The sequence below is a fragment of the Nannospalax galili genome, unplaced genomic scaffold (assembly GCF_000622305.1).
Source record: "Nannospalax galili isolate Female #2095 unplaced genomic scaffold, S.galili_v1.0 scaffold335, whole genome shotgun sequence".
NCBI classification, from domain to species: Eukaryota; Metazoa; Chordata; class Mammalia; order Rodentia; family Spalacidae; genus Nannospalax; species Nannospalax galili.
The window spans coordinates 2,773,822-2,784,397 of NW_008337842.1; the positions used below are offsets into that span (position 1 = coordinate 2,773,822).

General features: G+C 41.9%; 1 protein-coding gene across 4 annotated transcripts in view; it reads left to right on the forward strand.

The window, feature by feature from the left end:
- Alg9 (ALG9 alpha-1,2-mannosyltransferase) overlaps positions 1-10,220 on the forward strand; it is a 101,471-nt gene extending 91,251 nt beyond the window's left edge. For all 4 annotated transcript variants that reach the window (XM_008832797.3, XM_008832798.3, XM_029563405.1 and 1 more), the window contains exon 15: positions 9,506-10,220. In XM_008832797.3, the coding sequence (XP_008831019.1) occupies positions 9,506-9,629 (124 nt within the window). In that variant the 3' untranslated portion in view covers positions 9,630-10,220. The remainder of the gene's footprint in view (positions 1-9,505) is intronic.
- The last annotated feature ends 356 nt before the right edge of the window (positions 10,221-10,576 follow it).

The following is a 10,576-nucleotide window of genomic DNA, read 5'->3' on the forward strand; positions in this document are numbered from 1 at the left end:
ATGGAGATCCCACCAGATGGACTTGAACCAGTGTCCAGTCTACAAAGAGGAGGGTCAACACAGAGGAAACATCTCATTCATGCTTCCAAGCTAAGCCAGCCATGGTTGAGCAGGACCTTTGACTTATTTTCACATAGGCAGAACTGGTGAAAGAAAGGAGCCAGGGGCTCCTCCCAAGCCCATGTGACCCTTGAGGAACAGATCCTCTGACGACCTTAAGAGTAAAAATAAATTAATTGATTTGGGCCAACTGTATGGCCTTAAACACCCAAAAGGAAAGTACAACCAAAGATTAAAGGGGCCAATATAATTTTTTTAAGAGTTCATGTGCATAGCTAAAGGCTACATAACAAGCAGCAATGCCAGGTAGGAGATACCTTCTTTTGAGTTGTTGGCCAGGGTGGCCAAAGGGACTCTCAGATAGTAACCCAGCATAGAAGTTGGGAAATGAACAGCAGACCCCAACCTTATCTAAAGGAATATTGACAACTGATTGCTGCTAGATGAGGAACAGGTGGCCTTTTTAAAACAAAGACCTCTTGATAGGCTGAATAGATTCACCAGATGGATAAGTAGTGGGGAATGGCTGGGGGTGTGGACAACACAGCAGACAGTAGCAGGGATATAGCAGAGTATAAGGGCTGTAGTTGGGGGAGGGAGGCTATGGGAGGGTGCCATCTGGGAAGAGGGTGCCAGTTGAATAAGGTCATTTGGAATGTTCTGTGTGATATACACAAAAAAATCAAATTTTTTAAAGTGTATTATATTTGAGGAGGAAGCATGGAAATTTACATCATGGTAATTAGTAGAGGTGATAAACATTACCATTGAAATCTACCTGATGACTTTATAGACATACACAGGCACCAAGGATCCAAGTGCAACCGATTATGACTAGTAATAATCAGATACATACAGATTAGAGATGCATGTGCCAACATCTCAGTGTTAGTAGCAAAAACAGTGAATCTTTCTGCAAGGAACAGTATATTGTAAAATGAAATGGAGATCTTTTTTAAAGGTTAAAATTTCATTCAATGTTATGTCTTACAGGGCTTATACTGAGTTCAATAGTGTATAAGTGTATTAATTCAACTCTGAACCTAGAAACTTACATCCACTCGTGAAAGAGATGTACTCTTGTTCTGGAGTGTGTTACTGAATGTGTTAAAGCTGTAGTGAAATGCTTCTAAACATATAGTTATTAAAAAGTTTTTTTAAAAAGACCAAAAAATTTATGTGTATGAGTATTTTCCCTGCATGTAGGTTGGTGTACCATGTGTGGAATGCCCATGGAGGCCAGAAGAGGGTAAGATCCCCTGTAACTGGAGTTATGGATGATTGTTAGCTGCCATGTGGGTGCTGGGAACTGAAGTTGGGTCTTCTGCAAGAGCAGCCAGTGCTCTTAACTGCTAAGCCATCTCTCCCAGTGTTCTTAACCACCGAGCCATCTCTCCAGCCCCATATTTTATTATTTTTATGTGTATGAGTGTACTTCCTACATGTATGTAAGTGCACTTGTGTGGGTGCAATCCCTGCAGAGGACAGAAGAGGGAGTTTGACATATCTCCTGGAACTGAAGTTAAGGACAGTTTTTAGCTGCCATGTGGGTGCTGGGATTTGAACCCAGGTCTTCTCCAAGAACAGCCAATGTCCTTAACTCTAAGCCATCTCTCCAGTCCCCAGATTTTACATTCTTCAAACTGAATTTATGTTACAGTAAAAAGAAAAGAGAATATTGAGATAAGTTCTGAAGCTCGGGTACCTTCATTAAATAAAGACGGCTGTCTTAAAGTACGTCCATTGCTTATTTCATATCTCTAAAACTTGCAGAGTCTTCTTGAAATGGCTTTCAGCACTTCTTTTGTGTCATACTGATGAAGCCCACATGCAGGTCTGCGGGGCAGTGGTGGAGATGCATTACTCTTGTGTTCGTCCCACCAGAGTATATTACCTGCACCTCTCAGTTGCTACCAGATGGAGAAGAGACTGGTGAAGGGCATATTTCCCAAATCCTTGCCGGTAGTGAAGGCCAGAAGAGGCCAGTTGCCAAATAGCAAGTCTTTCTCAATTCTCTCATTCTGAATATTGGCTAAAGGTGACTGGTGAAGAGGTTATAATGTTATGCCAGATGTTGTGCACATCACAGAATGATTCACTCTGCATGCCAGTGTCACAGTGTGATTCCAGTCTGCAGTTCTCTGATTAGTCCACATCAGAGATCTTTGGCGGTTACTCTAGATGATCAGAACTGTGACTATGTTCCTTCAGTGATCTGCATGTTGTAGTTGTATGTCTACTGAAAATAAAGTATCATCTAGTCACATGGATGATGGTGACTTGACCAATCTGTGTACATTGGAACCTGAAGAGGTTATGTGACCTTTTACAATAATAGTTTCTTTGTTAATGTGGGTGCCTTCCATACCTCACTTGTACCTTGCCACAGGCCCCTGCAGCACCCTCCTCCCCTCCCCTCCACAGTATAGGTTCCTACTTTGCTCCACCTAATGGCTTCAGGATAAAATGTTTGGGAAGAAAACATAAGGAATCTATTTTATTTTGGGTATTTCATTTTCCTTGTGGAAGATGAGCATTAGAAGATGAAAGGGAAATGAACGAGATAGTCTTGAGGAGATGGGACACTTCTTTCATTACAGAATGTTGTGTGTTTTCTGTGGTACTGTTGTAGAAGCTGCAGATGCAATATTAGACAAAGTTCTGTCCACAAGCAGCTGGGTTCCAGTGGAGGGTAGCATATGATGTGTTACTTCTGCATCCACTGCTTTCTGGAATAGATGTTACTGCTGACCATTAAAGCAATATCTAATCCTATTTCCTGTTCAAGAGTATCAAAGAACAATCATATTTTTGCCTAATGGCAGCTTTTTGAACAGTTTTAAAATTATTCTGCAAGGGACAGTAGGTTGATCATGACTTGGTCTTGAGGGAATTCAGAAATTCTTTTTAGAACTAAGGGTAGCTGTGAAAGGTTGGTTCCTCAATGAGAGTTGTAGAAAGCTCACTGAAATGTGAATAAGTGGAAGTGAAAGATAAAAATAAACTGGCAAATTGACCCAGCATTTCTGTTTGTGCCTGCCGAACTGGTGACATCAGGGACTGGCCGACAGTCCTCCATTGACGTCAGCAAGTGCAGATTTAAATCTCCACAGCAGAATCTCTGGAGCCCTGATAAATGGGACTGGTAATTGAATTAGAACACATTCTGAGCTGTCAGCTAATCACGCTGCTCAGGCAGTTGCTTTGTCCAGTCCTGTTTCATCCTTCAGTTGCTTGAGTGACTTTCTCACTGGGAAGGAGACGTGCATTTATGTCCCTGGTTACGTGCATGCATTCCTTCTGGTCCCGCTCTGGAATTTCATTTCACTACAGGCCTTGCTGTGTAAACTTTAATGGGTATTAGTTTTGCTCTAGCTGTGAGCCAGTCTGATTTACATTCATTCCCAGGGGTAAAAATGTGTGCACACCCATAGTCTTCCAGTGCTCAACTGCTCTTGTCTGTTATAAAAGCAAATAATCAGTTGGGTTTTCCTTTTTTCAGAAACAGTATAACACAACAAATTGAAAATACCTGATCTTCCTTGACATACTAAAGCTACTGATAGTAAAGAAACTAATTGATAAGGGCTTCAGTTAGTTCAGTGCCAGGAAAAAGAAAGAACTGTAGACCAGCAGTTGTAGTGTCAGAATGGAGAACCGAAGTTAACTTCATCCTGGCTTGGAGGTACAAATGCATTTAATTGTACCCTGGTGGTCACCTTCCTTTTAGAAGTAATCAGCTAGTGGCTCTGTGTATGGATGATGGTGTAGGAGGTCACACAAGTTCACAGGAGAAAAGGAGCCTGTGGTAGAACAGTTCTCATTGCTGTGGCTCTGACGACCTGACATTTAATCCCCACCTTGTATAGAGTTTTATACTCAGGTTTGCCTAAGGGCTTCTTGTTTGCTGTGCACATTGGTTAGAGTTTGATGCTGATTTCTGATGGCTGTATACTGAATATGGCAGAATTAGGGTGCTGCTGGGTTCCCTTCATGTTTGTTGTTGGGAAGACAATTATCCCAAACCACAAATTATTAGAGTTTGAATTCCTCCTTGGGAGTAAGAACTGTTTGTTGTTTATTGTCCATTCCTGGCAGTTATTTAAGCCATTGCTTGATGGTGCTCAGTGACTTGTGGTTGAATTTGAATTCCGTTTGTGTAATGTTCTTTCCTCACTTTGTCCACCTGTGTCCTTCCACCTATCCATCCATCCTTCTAATATATGCTTTTTATCATTTATTAGTGCCAAGCATGTGTGATTATGATGATGATGATGATGATGATGATGATGATGATGATGATGATTATTATTATTATTATTTTGGTCTTTTTGAGACAGGGTCTCCCTGTAGTCTAGCTGTCCTGGAACTCACTATGTAGACCAGGCTGGCCTTGAACTCACAGAGATCTGCCTGCCTCTGCCTCCCAAGTGCTAGGATTAAAGGTGTGCACTACCACGCCCAGCTCACCAAGCATGTATTAAAAATAAAGTGTAGCCGGGTGTGGTGGTGCACGCCTTTAATCCCAGAACTTGGGAGGCAGAGGCAGGCAGATCTCTGTGAGTTCAAGGCCAGCCTGGTCTACATAGAGAGTTCCAGGCCAGCTGGGACTACAGGGAGACCCTGTCTCAGAAACCAAAAAAATAAAAATAAAAAATAAAATAAAATAAATAAATAAACAAATAAATGTAATCAGTTCCTAAAGTCTAGATGTGGGAGTAAAGGAAGGGACATGCAGTCAACAAGTTAACCAGTAAATATACACAAATTGTGAAAACTGCAGTGAGAAAGCTGACAGGTACCCAGGGAGAAAAAGAAGGGTCTCCACTTACCTCCAGTGACTGCTCAGCCTCCAAGCAGGTGACTTGCAATGCAAAGAAGAGTACTAAGTGTTCTTCACAACCCCCCAGCCCTCAGTTTGTCCTCTCTTCTGAATATGTTGTTTTGAACTTCTATGCTGGCACTTTGATATTTAGTATATGCTAAGTTATGATTATAAGTCATTCATATTCTGACCTCCCCAACTTCATCATTAGCCCTTTGAGAAAAAGACCCATGTCTACATGGCTGACTTGCAGATCTTCATACATAGCAGGCATATGGATTTTTGTTGTTGTTTATGTTTTTGAAGAATTTGGGGTTTTTGCTAGATTTGAGGCAAATTTGTTCACTACTTTCAAGTATTATAAGCAACATATTTGACCTGCTTTTGTATGTTTGAAATTTTTGCTATAGCAGGGAGGAAAAAACGTATTTATGAAGCAAGAAAATAAATGAAGTGACATACATTAAAAATAAGAGTAACAAGCTGCTCTGTCGTGCTCATGCTTTTTGTTTTAATAGGTTCTGCTGACTGCCTGTGTGGTGGCTGTGCAGGTTTGCACTGTCATAGCGATATCTGTTTCCTAACTCCTTGCCTACATTTGGTTGTCAGGGATTTTAGTTGTGCAAGCCTGATTGTGAATTGATGCTTCACTTTGCATTCAGTCGCGTCCTGCTAGTCATTTGCTCTTTACTATCTGTATCCCTTGTGATGTCTTCCCATTGGGTTCCCTGTCTTCTTATTTTAAAAGATTATTTGACTTTTAGTTATGTGTATATATGTATGCGTGGGTACATGCATGTGAGTGCCTGTGGAAGCCAGAGGGATTGGATCCCCTTGGAGGTGGAATTAAGGCGATCGTGAGCCACCTGAAGTGGGTGCTGGGAGCAGAACTCAGGTCCTATGGAAGAGCAGTATGTGCTCTTAACCACTGAGCCATCTCTCAGCCCCAATAATGTTTTCTTAAATTGTAGGACCAGTTTATGTATCTAGATACCAGTGCTCTGGTGTGTGTCAGGTGCTCTGTCTCAGCCTCTTTACCATCTCCTTTGGCTTGCCATCTGTACTCAGCAGTCGTGAATGTCAGTCCAGGCAGTACTTTTGATGATGGTATAGCCTGTGTGCAGTCTGAGACAGCTTTCTGAAGAATGCCTGGAACTCCATGGTGTGATCTTTCAGCACACAGGAAAGTAGTCATCAGCATTCATTATCTTGGTCCCTTAGACCCTTTTTGCTTTTTATGTTTTTTAGTTATTTTATAAATTACTTACAAAAATAGGAATAAGCCAGGCGTGGTGGCGCACGCCTTTAATTCCAGCACTTGGGAGGCAGAGGCAAGCGGATCTCTGTGAGTTCAAGGCCAGGCTAGCCTGGTCTACATAGTGAATTCCAGTCTGGGGCTACAAGGAGACCCTGTCTCAAAACGACCAAACAAAAAAAGAAGAAGAAGAAAGGAATAGAAGGGTAATGAAAGAATTCACTTGAAAACAAAGGAAGCAACTTTTTCCATATTCTTGTGATTGTGGGAGAATGTATATATTCTGTATTTAATTCTATGTTCTCCTGCTTTGAACACACACACTTAGACACATACTCACTCCTGAAATGGACAATGTCTCAAATTACAGACAACTGCCAAGCATCTGCCGCACCTGAATCTGGAGTAGGAGCATATTGAGAGCACAGGCTGTGGCCTTTGGGCCCATCACTGATGAATCTCATCACTGCTCCTGGCTCCTCTCATACTTGTGTCATCAAAGTACAGCACTTGAAGATTTTTTGTGAAACCTTTGGTGGCTCAGTTACTCCAATTCACGAATGAAAATTCAAACATTTCCATTTTTAGATTTTAAACATCAGAATAATCAGTGATTTAAAACATCTTCAGAGTCTGTGCTCTTCCTGTTACTTGAGCACTTCCCCCTTCAGCTTGTCCATGTACGAAATGCGTCACATAAAATCTGATGTGCAGCATCATAGATGACAAAAGAGTATGGGCATTTCTTTTTGGTGTAACAGGATGGTCTAGGATCTTCCTGCAGTGTTGCATGGTGGAGGCTTTCCTGGTGAATGACTACTAGGGCAAGAATGTGCTACTTCCTTTTTGTCCTTACGAGTGTATTGTTCACCCATCAGTTTTTTTTACACTTATTTAATTACATGTATTTATCTATTTATTGTTTGGTGAGGGGAAGAGCACATGTGTGACAGTCAGAGGACAACTCTGAGGAGTCTGTTCTCTCCTTCCACCATGTGTATTTGGGGATCAACCTCAGGTTGTCAGGCTTGACTCACCAGTTCCTGAGTTTGAGGAACTGGTCTGCTGTACTGCACTGAAGGCTTGTGGCTGCGGGTGTTGCCTGCACCATCCACCCACTGCCGTCCTTTGAGTCTGCTCTACTGCTCTTCGTCTCTGTTTGTCTTCTGATTTCTCTGAGAACTGTGAAATGTCTTTCTGTGTCAGTTCTCTTGTGGCCATTACAGATGGAAAATGTTGAAAATCTGCATTCTGAACTGTGTTCAGCTGTAAGTGTCCCTAGTCATTTGTGCTTTATTAAAAGCTGGTGTAGTAGTAGTGTGTGATTTCACTATTCCATTATCCTTTTTGTGACTCCATCCTTTTTCTTTTTTCTTATTTTGTCCTTTTTCTTTGGTCTTTCTGAGGCAGGGTCTCCCTGTGGCCCAGCTGGCCTGGAACTGCCAGATCCACCTGCCTCTGCCTCCCAAGTGCTGGGGTTAAAGGTGTGTACCACTATGCCCTGCTATTTTGTCCTTTTTTAAAATTATAATTATAAATAATTCAAAGTTCAGGAAAAAAAACCCCATCAAGATCCTTTAATGTAACTTAGATTTATAGAAGGATATTGTAGATTCACATGGTACACACCGGAATGGGTTTATTCTAGTTTTCAAGATAAACATAATTTTTCTTTTCTTTGGAAGACCTAAAAAGAATATAATTATCCTTTAGTCCCAGCACTTGGGAGGCAGAGGTAGGCAAATCTCTGTGAGATCAAGGCCAGCCTGGTCTACATAGTGAGTGCTAGGCCAGCTGGGCCTACAGGGCGACCCTGACTGAAAAAGAAAAAAAAAAAAAGAATAAAATTATGAACTGCAGCCCTCCTAAATAGCAATGAAGTGCTTTAAAAATGTGGTACCATAGTTGATTCTGGTAGGCCCTTATGTTACACCAAGGCTAAGGTCACCAGGAATGGACAGTATGTGATGACTTAGTAGTGAAACTGTGGGGTCATTTCTAGGATGGACATCTAGGCCTGAAGGAATTTGAGCAGCTTTAGACTTATTCAGACCTTCCCCTTCTCTGTGTACCATGAACAAATAAGAGTAAATTAACTGCTTTTGTCTGAGGCAGGTGCATCCTCTTCCTGCTCACTGTGCTTTCAAGAGCCCTGCTTTATCTCCTGGGTCCCTCCTCTAAGCCTCTTTTCTTTGTCAGAGCCCTTGAGCTGTTGGCTATTGAAGTGAAGTGCATCTCTGTTGAGCACAGGGCACTGCCAGCATCCCAGTTGGGAAGGATCTCTAAGAGGTGTTTGCCAAACATGATAGCATTGTGTGCAGGCATTGTGGGAGCCTGCCAAGCCCAGAGGTAGGCTGCCAGTACAAATGCCACGTTGACATGACATTTACAAGTTTAGAATCTGGAAAGGGACTGGCAGTGGAACACCCCTCAGCTATCTCATTTCAAATAGCCGTAACTGGGCCAACTTTGGGGTTTTCAGACGCAGAATTCAGTCAGGAAGTAATGCTTCATGTATTTGAAGTTATCATTACAACTTTTTCTAGGAAATGATAAATCCATTAAGCATGTTAGTGGGCTGCAGGAGAAACCATAATGGTTAAGCTTACAGACTTTAGAATTAAACCTCAATGAGGCTCTTGAATGAGGCTGGATGACTTCCTGAACCCGAGGAAATTAATCTGTGTGACCCTGAACAGGCTTAAGCCTCCCTTCTCCGTCTGTAAAACAGGACTATTGACACCTTCCTCATAGGATTATCAGATGAATTAAATGATTTTAAGACCAAATCACTTATATGCTTCAAAAACCCTTGGTAAATTCAGGTTTTCAGTTCTCATATTTCAGTAATAAGCAGAATTTTCCAGGAACATATTGTCTTAGCATGAACGTGAGTGTAGACTGGCCCCTTGATTCAGGCATTCCTGGAACACTCTGCACAGGCACTCAGGACATAGTTTTCCTCACCTCTCTAGGAAAATTTAGAGCTGGATTCTGGATAGTTGGAGCATTTGGCATTTCTATATTTTTTTCAGACGCAGGAACCATTTGAGTGTTAAGAATGGCTTTCGGTCGTAGCAGCCCTCTGATTGCCCTGGAACTTTCTGTGGTACATTTGAATGCAAAATGCAGACCGGACTGCTTTTGCAAGGCTAGTTTAGGCTTTATTAGGCAGACACCTTTTTTTTTTGGTATAAGTAACAGTATGGTATTGATCATGATCTGGTACCTGAATAGTAGGCTTCTCTGTATTTATATAAAACATAATGCTTGCCAGAGCACTTGGTTTCTTTTAATCATTTTCAGTGCCATTAGTAATTCTTCCAGATGATGAAATTGTCTCTTTTTTTATTCTTGTTTTTCAGATCTTCAAAGCTGCTTCGGGCGTTCTATGTCCCCTTCCTGTCAGATCGATATACAGTGTATGCGAACTACACCATCCTTAAACCCCGGAAAGCTAAGCAAAACAGGAAGAAAAGTGGAGGTTAGCAGCACTCCTACTGCTCCAGCGAACAACCGTCAAGTTAACTAGTGATTCTTCGCCCTGGACTTCGTCAAACCATCATTTGTAACACTTGTAATAAAGTTCATCTGACAAAAATGCTGGATTCCCGAGTACTTCAGGCAGTCAGTCTACTTCAGAGTCCAATCAGTGTCCTATCACTTCTTGCCTCTGTCTCTCTTCTGCATGTAAACTCTGCAGATGGGCAGAGAAAGGCCCTGAAGCCTGGAGGAGGCACCCTGCTCCCCTCCTCAATGTTTTTCTTCTGTTCAATTATTTACTAGACTGGAGGAGAGCAGAACCAGCTTACAGTAAGAACTGAAAATCCCTGGCCGGACTGGATGTCTCTGTTATGCTGTTCTCGTTACTCTGGCCTGACATCCAAGGACTAGCAAGCCTCCCTTAGGCTATATGGGCTTCTCCACCAAAGCTGTTTGGCAGCTCCTGGCAGACCTTCTTGTTCAAATCCTAGTGCTGAAAACAAGCACAGCTTAGTTGCCAACTGACGTGTCCTTTTCATCTCCAGCAAGACCAAGCATCTGTAAAGCACTTCACAGGACTAGGACCCTGTCCTGGAGCTACCTCAGGAAAAAGGCGACCATTGAGGAACTGTGACCTGACTTATTTTTGATGCCTCTAATTTTCATTTTATTTTCTTTAAAACCAGTCTTAATTATATGGCTATTTGGGGGTTTTAAGATTTTTTAAAAAGCTGTAGCATGCTATATATTGAATTCTAGACTCTGTACAGAGGTATCCACAGATTATGACTATATAAGACATCCTTGGAGAAAATTATATCAATTGTAGATTGGATGACATCACTTTTTTTTTTTTTTTGGTCTTTTTGAGACAGGGTCTCCCTGTAGCCCCAGCTGATCTGGAACTCACTATGTAGACCAGGCTGACCTCGAACTCACAGAGATCCGCCTGC